The 14,810-nt window shown below is 31.6% G+C and overlaps 2 protein-coding genes across 9 annotated transcripts; one reads left to right on the top strand and one right to left on the bottom strand.

Moving 5' to 3' along the window:
• Window positions 1-480: 480 nt before the first annotated feature.
• LOC100648544 (ras-related protein Rab-2) lies at window positions 481-2,838 on the bottom strand. Its single transcript, XM_003393262.3, has 4 exons — window positions 2,669-2,838; window positions 1,921-2,060; window positions 1,466-1,822; window positions 481-1,375 (listed from the first exon to the last, which is right to left on the bottom strand). Exons 1-4 carry the CDS (start codon window positions 2,712-2,714, stop codon window positions 1,274-1,276), a joined length of 645 nt encoding a protein of 214 aa, XP_003393310.1. The 5' UTR covers window positions 2,715-2,838; the 3' UTR covers window positions 481-1,273.
• Window positions 2,839-3,560: 722 nt separating this feature from the next.
• Window positions 3,561-14,793, top strand: LOC100648270 (tyrosine-protein kinase Abl). 8 transcript variants are annotated; one of them, XM_048411101.1, is made up of 16 exons: window positions 3,561-3,955; window positions 4,705-4,858; window positions 5,025-5,134; window positions 5,320-5,618; window positions 5,703-5,844; window positions 5,942-6,072; window positions 6,166-6,428; window positions 7,190-7,361; window positions 7,462-7,717; window positions 7,816-7,938; window positions 8,111-8,246; window positions 8,513-8,601; window positions 9,094-9,257; window positions 9,350-10,419; window positions 10,560-11,069; window positions 11,196-14,793. In XM_048411101.1, exons 1-16 carry the CDS (start codon window positions 3,829-3,831, stop codon window positions 11,704-11,706), a joined length of 4,257 nt encoding a protein of 1,418 aa, XP_048267058.1. In that variant the 5' UTR covers window positions 3,561-3,828; the 3' UTR covers window positions 11,707-14,793. The 8 variants fall into 8 exon arrangements, with proteins under 8 accessions (XP_048267058.1, XP_048265802.1, XP_048266433.1 ...); XM_048409845.1 differs by having other exon boundaries at window positions 9,046-9,257; XM_048410476.1 differs by having other exon boundaries at window positions 8,513-8,622.
• The last annotated feature ends 17 nt before the right edge of the window (window positions 14,794-14,810 follow it).

The raw sequence follows: 14,810 nt of genomic DNA, 5'->3' as shown, positions 1-14,810 counted from the left end.
GTATATTTTAAAACATCATAGAATATTTCGAAAAAAGTATGTTGCATATTGCAGTAGGTACAAAAACCATTTATAATAAATAAATTCCTTTTTCTTTATAGAATATTATCTGGATTAACATTTTCTACCTAAAATTTTTCTAAATATTTAAGATATTAAAGTATAATAAACTTATAATCAAAACAAAAGTACATGTGTACTATGTTTATTTTTACATTTAATTGGACAAAATACAGGTAGCATTAATATTTCTCTATTTTCTTGATTGGTATTACTACTAATGGTTATAAGTAGAGAATTTATCTTTAGTAAATATTTAAATTTATTAGACATATTTACTTAAATATAAAAATTATAAAAATGTTTTAGTTTATATGTTGTAATTAGAATACTATATTTCCAAGGCATACCAAAAATAACAATACCAATCATAATTAATAAAATAATATGATTTTTGGTTAGATAGGCCTCACAATAAAATTGATTTATATGTTTTTATATATTCGTCATTTCATACATTGATACATACATATACATGGTGTCGCGTTAGGTAGTCAAGTGTAAATCATATTTTTGACAAATCACTTTGATTTATATATGTATATCAATTATGATTCATTATTAAATTAAATCAGATTCTAAGATCAGTGCACAGTACATACAATATACAATGTGAACAAATACAAAACATTAAATAGAAGTGCCCATCCTCTCCCGCTTTATCAATGTCCAATAGTAATTAATTTTTCTTGGTTTTTTCGTATATTACAATTAAAATCAAGTAATTTTAAATGTAAATGAATAAAAATCTAATGTAGCACTGCATTAATAAAATAACGTTAACTTCTTTCTAGTACATTAAAAATAAAATTATCTATATATGTATATGAAAAGCATCTAATATTTTATGGATGTAATTTAAGAACTAATATTACTATACTGCTACAAAGGAATTAAGTACAGAAAGCATATAATGAACATATTTGAAACTAATAAATTTACATCAGCCAGAATCTGTAAATTAAAAGTTTATTAGGTTTCATGATGTAAGCAATATATAACATTTTCCCTTATAATATTCCTATTTAGTACGTATGTATATGTTATTTTTTTTAAATAATAAATACACCAATAGAGTCACTTGTTACCTCATGATGCGACACGCGCAAAAAAATATACAATGTAATTGGTTGAGAATAAAATGTGGAGCAGGAGTAAAAAGATCAATTTAAATTGGAGAAGGATTAAGCGGTGGACAGGCAACCCCCAGCCCCTAGCAGCACCCACCACCTTGCGTGTTTCCTTGACCACCAGTACCCGCTAATCCACTAGGACTTGTTGGTGAATGTTGTGGTCCAATCTTGATACCATTTGCCTAAGTACATTTAAATTTTGTTTATTAAATGATAATGTCAAAAATACAATATTGTAATAAAGTTTTTTTATTCTAACTCTCTGATTTTACCTCATTATTTATGTCAAATACACCTTCCTGAATTTTTTCATAAATTACTTTTGCTGTATTGATAAATGCATCCTCTACATTGATTGCTGTCTTTGCACTGGTTTCCATAAAAACAAGTCCATGTTCTCTTGCAAAAGCTTCACCTTCTTCTCTCCTCACTTCTCTTCTATTATCCAGATCACTCTTATTACCAATTAACATGATCACCATGTTAGAGTTTGAATGTTGTCTTGCATCCTCTAACCAAGTGGTCAAATGATTAAATGTTTCTCTACGTGTAATATCATATACTAATAAAGCTCCTGCTGCTCCACGATAATATGATCGTGTAATAGAACGAAATGCTTCTTGACCTGCCTATAAGTTTAATTTAATTGTATAAGCAATTATTATTCCTTAAAATTCACTATTGTAAGCATTTGTGAAATTCAACACAAAAAAAATTAAATAATTACAGTATCCCAAATTTGAAGTTTGATTGGCTTTCCATCAATTGTAATCATACGGGCTCCAAACTCAACACCTATTGTTAAATCATGAACAGGCTGGAATCTCTTATCCGTAAACTGCAGAAGTAGACAAGATTTCCCAACCCCTGTTTAAAAATAAGATGTCCTTACATTAAATAAATAATGCAGATTAGAGATGTTTCCATAAAATTAAAAATCAATGAATCTAACCAAAAAATTAAAAACCAAAACCTATAATATTAAAATATATTTATTTATTTATCTTATTCACATTACAAAGCAAAAAGTTCAAAGATATATTACATTTATATAACAAACAATATATATGAAAGTAAACAAGCCAATTACAATATTATAAAATATTTATAGCAAATTCATAATTACATCTAATATCATTTCCCAATAATACTACGTATATACATATATAGTACAAAAAATTTCATATGAAATCTGTTCTGAACATAAATAAATGAATTAAGCATCTTTTAAGTTGACGAAATTATTATAAAAAAGAAGCTATGTACAGATGTTACATTGAAAGAAATATTTAATTCGTAACATTAAATGTCGTTGTGAAATACGCGCATTAGAATTCCTAGAACTGTTGTAAAGTTTATGAATCAAAAATATTATCGTCGAAAGAAACGAAAACAATGAGTCCTGTCACGGTCGACATAGTGTAGGATGTAGAAATCATTCAAAATTTGTTTTAGTAGACGCATCCGATAATTACCTGTATCTCCAATAATGATGTACTTGAAAAGGTATGCGTACGACATTTTTCGAAATCACGTAGCAAACAAAGATATCTACACGAAATGCGGATATATTAGAAAACAGAACTTCACTTTTTTTGCTGTCTTATCTCTTCTGCTTCAGCATGACGTCACTGAATCAGTTCGGCAATTTTCGGGATTTTTCGTATTATTCGTAATAAGCTCGGGTTTCCGATATCGCGCTGCCGTCGCTTCAGTCATTGACGTATCTTAGAAGCGTTGGCCGTGTTCCAAAATCACGACACTTGATACCTTACTGACCATAGATATATTAAAATATATATTATATGATTATAATATTGTACAATGTAATCGTTAATCTGATATAATTCATATTCCATATGAATTCGTATTAAACTAGCACGCCTATTTTTTTGTATATTACACTCCACCATTCTTCGTATTCTCTTAACTACGCATATTATCAGAAAGGAAATTCTCCTCATCATCATAATATCTCTGATATTATTAACAAATGTAATCAAATTTCATAAATGATTCCTTTTTATAACATTTCTTTAACTAATAGAAAGAAAAGTAACAATATACACGAACAAATCGAGAATAGATCCGGAATCTAAATATAGTAATTTTATAAAAGAATAATTTATATCGAGAATGATAAATAATTAAACATTTTTAAGTATATTATTATATATTGACTGTTTGTTCCAACGAATAGAAATATTTGCGAGGGAAAATAGAATAAGAAATAAATAATAAAGAACTTTGTTAGACTTCGGATGATGTTATCGGTGAACAAAGCTGTTAGCCAATGAAATCTTTGTCCGAGAAATTGATTGTCCAATGAGAATAGAGAAACGACTCTGGTGGTAAGTAAAAGTAGTAAACAGTACGATGCGAATCGAGCTATCGTCGACGTCGAAGCTGTCAAACATGGCGAGAATGTCGATCTTGAATGGTGGTCAAAAATGTGAATAGGAGGTTCGCGTTCGGTGGTGAGATTGGTGAGTCTCGGGTGTTCTCGTCGTCGGCAGAGGCCGACGAGAGATGCGATCGGGAGTTAGACTGTCAGGCCGAAAGTGAATGTGCCGAGTGAACGGCCCCGGCAGTTTTGCGGCCGGGATTAATCTAAGGGCATGCCAATTCGGGAACTATGGGTGCTCAACAAACTAAGGAGAGAATTGTTCCTGTTGGCTCTGCTGCGCGACAGACGCGCAAACAGCCTAGGAACCTCAAGGAATCCCGTCTTGTCGGCTCTAATATATTTACGGAGCACAGCGGTAATTCCTTCTCTTATTTTCCTACTCTCTCGCTTTTTATCTTCTATTCCTTTCTTACTTCCGTCCTTTTTCCACTTCTCTCCCTCACGCTTTCTTCCCCTCTCTACTTAGTTTTCTCTCTTGCGTTCATGCACTTTGTCTGCTTTATAACAGATTATGAATATAGAAGATCAGGAAAATATTAAATAAAGTTGCAAATAATGACATGTACAAAAATAGGCTGTAATTTAGTTATATAATTAATACATGCACATACGTATATATATATATATTTTTATGTTTTTCTTTTATTAAATTTATTAATAATTGTTTTATTATAATTTTGTTATAAAGATAAAACAATTGTTAAATGACTTAATATTCTAAATTAGTTCTTAGTCATTAACACAGATGTATGATAACAGAATCTATTTGCATTGTAAGTTTTGTTTTTGTTATTCTGAACAGCATAATTTCTAATTTTGTAAATTATCTTAAACAATTTAATATCTAATTAATCATAATTGTTAATTTAATGCATCATATATGATTGTGTTCAATAAGAAGGAAAATAAATATTTTCAGTAGATATAATGTTTTTTTAAAATAAGATATTAACATTTGTATATTTTATTAGTAAAAATAGATGCATCATAACTTTTTCGAAAAGATAAAATGCAGATGAAAATACTGATATTAAATTGTATTAATCAAGTTTCTTACATTAATTTGTAGTCATATGCATACAACAGTATTATGATGTTGTGCAGAAGCTCTTTTACAAAGCAGACCGCTACCTCACATTCCGGCATTACCAGATGGTGATCCACCAAATGGGTCCAGCATTCAGTCAATTTCACAACAAGTGAATATTCAACAACATACTGTGGTTTCTTCTGCTGGACTTTTGGAAGCTGCAAATAGGTTACTTTATAATATTTATATAATTTTATTACTTTATGAATATTTTTCATCATACAACACATAAGTATAAATATTTTATGCTTCAATTTTCAAAAATAAAGTATATTTTATATATACAAATTAATTTAATATGAATCTGAATAATATTAAAATATGTATATCACAGGTGGACAAGTAAGGAAAACCTATTGGCACAAGAAGAGGATGATCCTCAACTATTTGTGGCTTTATATGATTTTCAAGCAGGTGGAGAAAATCAGCTCAGTCTTAAGAAAGGTAATTATTTTTGAAAACATACTTGGTGCTCCAGACTTTTTTGCACTTTATAAGTAAAGGTAAGGTTAAAATATATTATAAAAAGTCCATAAATGTCTTATTACAAATCTGGAGAAAATATCTGGTACACCTTGTATAAATATAAAGATATAAATTTATGTTGTACATTATAAATTTGAATCTAGGAGAACAAGTTCGTATTCTAAGTTATAATAAGAGTGGAGAATGGTGTGAAGCTCATTCAAGTACTGGTCAAGTAGGATGGGTTCCTTCAAATTATGTTACACCAGTAAATTCCTTGGAGAAACACTCCTGGTATCATGGAAGGATATCCAGGAATGCTGCAGAGTATCTCCTAAGCTCTGGTATAAATGGTAGTTTTCTGGTTCGTGAATCAGAAAGCAGTCCAGGTCAACGCAGTATTTCTTTGCGATATGAGGGTAGGGTATACCATTATAGGATTAACGAAGACAGTGAGGGAAAGGTATAAAGTTTCATATATCTTACTAGTAATTAAATGGTATGCTATAAGATGTAAACATGGTATTATGAAATATTAATATTTCAGATGTTTGTTACAACTGAAAGCAAATTTAATACTCTGGCAGAATTAGTACACCACCATTCAATGCTTGCTGATGGTTTAATTACACAATTACTTTATCCTGCACCAAAGCACAATAAACCTACTGTTTTCCCACTTAGCCCAGGTATGTGGGAAAAAATAACATATGTCATATCTGTGATATTCATGTAAAATTATATAATCATTGTAAAGATGAAATGTATTGAAATTATTTATTTCAGAACCTGATGAATGGGAGATTAATAGGACAGACATAGTCATGAGGCATAAATTAGGTGGGGGGCAATATGGGGATGTTTATGAAGCTGTATGGAAGAGGTATAATATGACTGTGGCTGTAAAAACTTTAAAGGTTAGTCTTTTAATATATTAGTTATAATTACTATTTATATCATTTTTTATTTTACTTATTTTTGGTTTACTCTTATATACCTTTATTTTATAGGAGGATACAATGGCTCTAAAAGACTTTCTGGAGGAAGCTGCAATAATGAAGGAAATGAAGCATAGAAATCTAGTTCAGTTATTAGGTGTATGTACTCGGGAACCGCCTTTCTACATCATTACAGAGTTCATGAGCAAAGGAAATTTGCTAGACTATTTGCGGAATGAGAGTAAACATCAAATAAATGCCGTCGTTTTGATGCATATGGCTACGCAGATCGCCAGTGGAATGAGTTACTTGGAAAGCAGAAATTTCATTCACAGGTATTGTTTCATACTTTAGAATAAATACATGTTTCTATATGGTATACATGTTATTACATATTTCTAAAGAATGGAACGAAAGTATATTTATCAGTATTTTTCTATTTTATGAACAAACTAATTCTCAAATAATTTTGGTGTGTATTTTAATTGTTCTTTCTTTTTACAAATGATTTAATCTTGTTTATATTTATTTAAAAAACTATTTAAAAATATTTTTATACTTTTATATTTTTATCCTGATCTTATGCACTGTCACTATGATTGGCGCATAAAAATATTTGCATACTCATTTTAGAATTTTAACCAAATGAAAAATTTTACTGGGGATTACTTAAATTTTTGCAAAGAAGGCACTAAAAAGACCTAGCAAGTAAAATACATAAAATGTAATGTTCACTTTTTTACATAGTGCATATCGAAAAATAATTAATTTTTTCTATCTCGCAAACTATAACTACATGTCTTAAAATAGTATAGTTTCGTGATCAGTAAAGAATTAGCTTTAAGGTGGTATGTATTATGCAGAAAAGTAATCGTTGCACTTAAAGTATTTTTCTTGTAAGTAGCTGTTTTTAGGGAGCGATTTGTAGCGTCACAAGGATCACTGAAGAAAAGTAATGGCAGATTACAGTGATGATTATAATATGCATATTCTGCACAAAAAAGTACATTCAGTTAGTTAGGAGAAATTTTTTAAATTTCATCGTCCTCTCCTCTTAAGAAAGGAGCTCGCGTTAACATCGCGACTTTCGAAACAGAGATCTAGCGGCTCGAAACTGCCTAGTGGGTGAAAATCATCTGGTGAAGGTCGCAGACTTCGGCTTGGCCCGGTTGATGAGAGATGATACGTACACGGCTCACGCTGGAGCGAAATTCCCTATAAAATGGACTGCTCCAGAAGGACTAGCATATAATAAGTTTTCTACGAAGGTAAAACAAGTTTTCTTATAATACAGAGTTTTAGAAATTTTTACTCCAATTTGTTTTATTCATATTACATTTGTACTTTATTTGTATCATATATTTATAGTCTGATGTGTGGGCATTTGGCATCTTACTTTGGGAAATAGCAACCTATGGAATGTCTCCCTACCCTGGTGTTGATTTGACCGATGTCTATCATATGCTGGAAAAAGGCTACAGAATGGAATGTCCACCTGGATGTCCACCGAAAGTATATGAATTGATGCGGCAATGTTGGCAGTGGTCTGCTGCTGATAGGCCCACTTTCAAAGAAATTCACCACTCTCTTGAAAATATGTTTCAAGAATCTAGTATTACAGAAGGTAAAATAATCTATCAATTCCATGCAAATATCAAAGATAAAGATATGTTTTTAAATGTAAATAGTTCGTATAAACATGTACAAAAATTGTGCTTACAGAAGTTGAAAAGCAATTGCAAGGAGGAGGAGAAATTCCTTTACTTTCATACAAAAAATCTCAGACTGGTAGCACTGGAAACATCCATGGGCTTGTTCTAGTTTCTGAACCATTATCTTCTTCAGGTATACATGTATGGACTTCATAGAATATTGTTTTGTGATAATGCTATTATTGCGGGTTATACATAATGCATTAATATGTTTAGGATTAAGTCAATCCTTATTTAATCTTGTTTAAAATGAGTTGACTTTTTAATATTACAGCAGTTTACGAACTTCCATTTATTTGTTGTAGATACTACCAGTTCTGTAACGAAACTGAGTACATTCACAGGTGGTATGTCGAGTAAGAACAATAGTAGTATCGTACAAATGAGACGTTCTACAAATAAAAAGGGGAAACAGGCTCCAGCCCCTCCAAAAAGAACGAGGTATGAAATTTTTTTGTTTTCGGTGTAACGAAACCTCGATTATTACATGTTTATTATAATTTTTTTAGATCTGGTTACAATAATAAGTAAATAATAAAATATTATATACACACATATGGAATATACTTTATCTACCACATTACTCGCATAAATCTGCTTTTATTAAATTTCTTTCACATAATCGAGATTTCGAACACCGACAAATATTGATTATATGGTGATACGATAACATAACGATTGGGTAACAGCTTGCTGTCGTCGTGCAGTTCGTTCCGCGACTCTGCCTATCAAGAGCAAGACTCTCAAAACACTGAAACGAACACCATGACTCTCGACGATGCCACGGATCTAAATGGTATTGATAAGATTCTCGAAGGTATTTTCATTCTACTTTAATCGAGCGTACTGATACGTGCACGTACTGCTTCAGTTTCCTACCGTAAGCTCTGTATCCAGCTTTTTATGTTCAATTCTCTCTGCGTTTATATCCTTTTTCAAATTAGATAAAAAATTAACTTTTTATAGTAAAACTGAAGGTTAAAAAAAAAATGAGTTCATTTTGATATTTTCATCTTTTTTGTGTTATAACTAATTTGTCTTTATAAATTCATTAAATAACTTATAAAAAGTACTGATATAAAGAAAATTTAATATATACGAAGGAGACTACTTTTAATTTTCGAACTTACTGTTTGTATTTCGTTATGTGAGCTTACGGAACTTGTTCGCTCTCAGCGAAAGGACTCTAAGCAGAAAGAGAATATGTACCGGTACGGTTTGTTGTTAAATGGGAACTCAGGTATTGCGCGAGATCTCGCGACGATGGCTCAAGGAACGATTGCTACAGGAGGCTGTGAAATCGAGGAGGATGGAGAGGGTTCTCAGGGTACGGCGGAACCAAACTTTATCACTCAACCTTCAACGTCTCCGGAACCTATACCTGGCTTAACCTGTTCACAAAAACAAATTAAGCCAAGACCTTATCCATCGAAAGAGCCATTACCACAAAAGGTAGTTCTCTAGTGCAAAGAAATATTAAAGTAGTTTCTAAACACTTTTGAAACTTAAGTCACATAAATAAAAATTTTTTATTTAATTTTTAGTTGGTACAAGTTGGTGCATTAGAAGTACAGAACGTAAAAAGAGCCATTAATCGTTATGGTACATTGCCAAAAGGTGCTAGAATTGGCGCGTATTTGGAGTCTTTACGTCAGAGTGGCATGCCATCGAATCAGGAATCGACGACAGTGGCTTCTTCTATGACACCCGGTACAGTGGAACAACATGAAGCATCTATCGACAATTCGCAACACAGATCTCTTTCTCCTCGTCAAAGTAATTTACGAAGTCAGCCTCAAATGACTCGTAGTAATTCTTCAAGCGGTGTTGTTAATACTTATCAACCTCCAAATTCTCCCCGTACTCGAGTAGTAGCTGTAAGAAAGAATAATCAGTCTGATGCTGTCGGTTTAAGAACTTTTCGGGTTTCAAGTAACTCTAATTTTCGTACTGCGAGCCCATCGAGATCTGTTCAACCGTCGTTAGCTGACTTGGAGTTTCCTCCTCCACCCGCAGATTTGCCTCCTCCACCAGATGAAATTTTTTCTGGGCAAGAACAAGCTGAACTACCACCTCCTATTTCTTGCAGCGAAATTTCTCAAATAAGAAATTCTCCTTTATCCATAAGAAAAGCAAAGAGTACAGATTGGCGTTCAAAGGAGGATGAAAATGAGCATCAAGAAGACAGGAATGATGTTAGTAACGCAGAACCCTCTGTAAAAGAAGCGTGCTCGAGGTTTGGAGTTAATTTGAGACGCAGAGAAACTCAAGATAACTCGTGTAAAACTACCGATAATAAAAGAACGGGTTTTAAGTCCAGGATAGAAACAATCGAGCCTGCTGCACCACCAGAAGAAGCGCCACCACCTCCTCCACCACCTCCACCACCAGTTTCCACAAATTCACCTCCTGATAGCTTTGAACGGAAGCCTGGAATGAAAGAGATGTTGGAATTGAAGCTGATAAATGAAATTAAACAAAGTGCAGAAACTAAACATGGTACTACTACGAAAAAACCTGGAGTAATAAGCAGTACTCCATCTGCTCTTCTGGATCCAGCATCACAGTTACTTTCGGAACTCTGTGCTAGTTTTAACATGGATTCTGGACAAAGGTAAATCCTAATATATATACATACATCGTGTGTAATAGGTATTTATATATCAGTGTGTTATATGTTCGTTTCTGCTTTCCTGCATCTTAACTGTTGTTTAAAGCATGTATATATATGTTATATTTTTTTTATCATATTAGACACACTCAAAATGAGTACGCTGTATCAACTTTAAAAACCAACGAAGCAACTCAAGAACAACAACAACTTCAAATACATAATACTCATAAAGATTCATGCATATCTTCTCCAGTAACTGAGTCGATACTCTCTAGCGGAAGTGTCGGTTTTAAGTTGAAGAGAGTAGATAAGCGAAATAATCCGCAAAAGGAGGAGACATCTGATGGACAAATAATCGATTTCAAGGCCAGACTTCGAAAAGTTGAGAATGCAGAAAGGGAAAAATCGTTAGAGGAGAAAAGTACTATCACTGAACAATCTTCAGAATCAGAAGAACAACAAGATGATAAGCGCAGAAGCACTGGTAGTATCAGCAGTTTAAAGAAGCTTTGGGAAAATAAAGAATCCTGTGATAGTCAGCCTCACAGCCCAAAACTCAGTGTCAGAGGAAGTAGCGGTAAACAAGAAACTCTTGACCAGACAGAAGATTCACCTGAAGATCATAGTGGAGCCTCAACCCGTAGTCAGAGGTACATTAACGTTTATTATATTTTTTATAATACTTATATATTGCTTACTAAACGGTAGTTTTCTAAATCTTCAATTTATTCAATATTATATATAAATAGTCATAAAACATAGATCAATATTTTTAGTTCTGGTAGCAAAAGTGATACTAGACTATGGCCACCACCTGAACCAGAAAAACCAGTTGTTCCTGCAAAACCACTAAAACCATTGTGTTCTTCAACTAAACATTTTGGTTCTTCAATTTACGCAACACCAAACTGTACGAAATCTCAACATGCAGAAGATGATCTAAGTAAACAGAATACAGACTCAAAAACCGCAAAACAGATCGTACTGGAGCTTTCAACATTAATTGAGAACAGCGTATTAAATTTGAAAAGTAGCTCAACGATAGTAATGACTAGCTGGCTTCAACTTTCAGACAAGGTAGGGCTGTTACATGGAATGTGCGCTAATCTCGCAGACAGTGGTATCGCACCACATGCGCGATTTCAGTTTCGCGAACTTCTTGGAAGGTTAGAGCTTCAGGCACGACAACTTCGTGCAGCTGGTACTCGAAATGTCGCAGAGAATACAAGACTTCTCACTGACCTCCAAAACACGATAAAGGATGTTGTCAATACCGTACAAAGATAAACTAGAGAAATTAACATCATTCTCTCTATCTCCACCCTTATTCTCGTCCTCATTTTCATCCGATACTATTTGCAATGTCTCTGTCTGTTACTCAATCATGAAATGTTTTGGACACCTCCGGAAATCTTTCCGAAGTCTTGTATCAGACTTATATGTTTTAACTTCTGTGTTGAACATCAAACAACTTTATGGTTCTTATCTAATCTCAGTTGAGATCCATTTAAAATACTTCTTTTGCAATGGACATTTTATAAAGTTTCTATTGCAATGATTTTCCTAGAAATACTTTTATAATTTTGCTCCTGGAGAGAGTACGCAAACCCAAGGATATTTTAGAGTAAGGCCTCAAGTCGATCTCGGCCTCAATCAAGTACTGATTTGATGGAAAAGTAAGAAAAATCTAAAATTAAAATACTAAATTAAAATATATATATATATTTCTCTCTCGATTTTTTCATCAATACATTTCTTAATATAGACTGCGATTAGCCATTTTCCTTCGGATTTTGAGATATTATTATAATAAAAGTATTATTCTTTTGATATCGAGAAAAAAGACCACATAGTACATAAATGTAATTCACTTATATTTTTTATGTATTGAGTTTTGCAAAAAAAGAAAAAAAGAAGAAAAGAAATATGTATTCTCAAGAGCAAAGTGAATTTAGAAGTATAAGTATATAAATAAGGATCAAATATACTCTGGTTCCTTAAATTTTTTTAATAATAGTTTTAAATTAATAGAAAAAGGACGAGTAATCGCAGTTTATCGAGACAAAAGAACGCATATTAATCTTATGAATACAGAAAAAGATACTTTTTGTACACTGAACACTTGGTTCTTCTTTTTGTAAATTAATTATGGTTACTTCTACGTCGATCCAACATGTATCCTGTATAAGTGAAAACTCTACGTGAATCATACTCGTCCGCTATACGATAAATGTAGTGATTATAGTTGTCGAGTAAAACATCTCGGTGTTCTTTCATCGAACTTTCTCGCGCCGTGCTTCGTAATATCGTACGCAAAGTCTTAGGCTAGATTATACATCGTAAGTGCGAAATCTTTTAAGCGAGTAAGCCATTTTAATGCGTGAGAGGATGTAACAACTTTTGTATTTGTATAGAGTAAGTCGAATAACAGGTATGCTTAATAATACAGTAAAACTTTGATTAGAGAAATTAATCAGAAAAAATATTCTTAAATTGATGGACTTTTCGATTAATCAACCCCCATTCATTTTATTTGCATATGTAATAGTATCATTTATTCCGTTTTTAACTCATTTATGATATATTATTTCAGTGTTTTAAAAATATTTATTGTTTGTAATATGTATAAAAATTTGATTGTTTGATGTGTTGGTATCTATCGTAAATTTTGTTTTTTTTGATGTTTTCATGCAATAACTATACTAAGCATGTATTATTAAAATATGCGTATCTTAGATATATAAAAATTTATCAGCTAAAAATATAATACTTGTCAATTTAAATTGATAGTTATATTAATATTACTAATTAATATTGAATAATGGAAAGTTCGATCAAGTATTATAATAATCAAAAATCAGATTTGTATATGATCAAATAGTGTCAAGGTTTTACTGTATATATTTATGTAAATCAGCGGGTGTAATTAATCAAATTTCGAAATATTTTTTTTTGTCTACGCATCGCGTAGATTTTCTTCCACAGAGCGCTAGTAAAAAATAAGGACTCCGGATACTTTTTAAAGAAATCGAGGAAAAGAAAGCAGAAACAAACTATCAACTTTAAATAAAAATTAGTATTCATTTTATTTTATTTATCATTCTCTTAGTGTAATATAATTCTACTTAATCGTGAATGAATTCATTAATTAACTTAAATGACTGCGTTTAGTATGCTACTCGAATTCAAATTGCATTTACCATTTTGAAAGTTCTTTATACTTAAATATATCAATTTAGTAATTTTCTAACGTTTATTTCTAACTTTCATTTGGTAGTCTTCCAATAACAGTTTCCGGAGTCTGAACTCATGTTTTACTTGATCATTTAAAAATAAGAAACATGCAACGAGAATGAAAATGCCACTCGATTTGCCAATCAAGACGTTTTTCCTTGTAACACTGCCTACATATGGCTACTAGAATACATCGATCGACAACGCTAGTTACGCGAACCGGAATTTCTCTTCTTTCGGTCCGATCACCCAATCATTTCTCTATATTTTTTTTTTCTTTTTTTTTTTTACATCATTTGTACCTGTGATACACCGATCGACTTATCTTTTATCTTCAAATAAAAAAAGCGAGAAAGAGAGGGAGAGAGAGGGTGGGAGGGAAAGAAAGACGAGCGATCGTACGAACGAATCTTCTTGAGAAGTCCTAGATGTATAGATTTTTAATTGAAATTTAAATCAATTCTTAGTTTATTAAGGCAAAGTATTCAATAAAATGTTATCTGTAAATACATAATTATTTTCAAAGGATCACACGTAACATTTTAAGTGATCTTTTAGTCTAAATATGTTTAATAATTTTAAAACAATTTTCAATTCTTGTTATAAGAATGATGCTTTACAAACAGTCTTGTCTATTATATGTTAGATAGTTGTATTATAATCTTATTGCATGTTACATTTAATTATGAAATTTCGTTTTATCAATTACTTTTAATCTCATTAATGTTAACTGATAGGAAGTATAACACAGTTAATATAAATAGGGAATGTTATGTGTGATTTTTTCAAAATTTTAGTAATTATAGGCAATATTTATACACCTTAAGAAGTATTACGAACTATATATTGATAGGTATTTCATTTAAAAAGATATACATTTAGAACTTCTCGGAATCTTATTAATCATTGGATATTTAAGTTGAACCGTCAAAGGATATGAAATCGATGTTTTATACGATATGTATCATAGTAATGTTTATGTCTAAGTATTTATATCTATATTTATTTTTAGTTTTTTCTCGTGTAAAGTTATTCCTAAATGATCGACCAACGTACTGATTCATTAATACGAAAATTTTAATATCGCTTTATACATTGATATAAGACCGACGATAGAAATAAAAAGAAATATTGAATCAAGAAGGTCTTTGAAAATT

The sequence above is a fragment of the Bombus terrestris genome, chromosome 1, assembly GCF_910591885.1.
Source record: "Bombus terrestris chromosome 1, iyBomTerr1.2, whole genome shotgun sequence".
Taxonomy (NCBI): domain Eukaryota; kingdom Metazoa; phylum Arthropoda; class Insecta; order Hymenoptera; family Apidae; genus Bombus; species Bombus terrestris.
Note: the sequence above shows the minus strand (reverse complement) of the source record. Positions and strands in the feature narration are given on the sequence as shown.

What these genes read in the sequence shown, in the direction of transcription:
- LOC100648544 (XM_003393262.3), bottom strand. Translation starts at nt 2,714, where the DNA reads ATGTCGTACGCATACCTTTTCAAGTACATCATTATTGGAGATACAG. An exon ending in AACTTCAAATTTGGGATACT is followed by an intron (nt 1,823 to 1,920) that starts GTAATTATTTAA and finishes TTAAACTTATAG; the next exon opens with GCAGGTCAAGAAGCATTTCG. An exon ending in TATTTGACATAAATAATGAG is followed by an intron (nt 1,376 to 1,465) that starts GTAAAATCAGAG and finishes AAATGTACTTAG; the next exon opens with GCAAATGGTATCAAGATTGG.
- LOC100648270 (XM_003393259.4), top strand. Translation starts at nt 3,829, where the DNA reads ATGGGTGCTCAACAAACTAAGGAGAGAATTGTTCCTGTTGGCTCTGCT. An exon ending in TCAGCTCAGTCTTAAGAAAG is followed by an intron (nt 5,135 to 5,319) that starts GTAATTATTTTT and finishes ATTTGAATCTAG; the next exon opens with GAGAACAAGTTCGTATTCTA. An exon ending in AGAATCTAGTATTACAGAAG is followed by an intron (nt 7,718 to 7,815) that starts GTAAAATAATCT and finishes TTGTGCTTACAG; the next exon opens with AAGTTGAAAAGCAATTGCAA.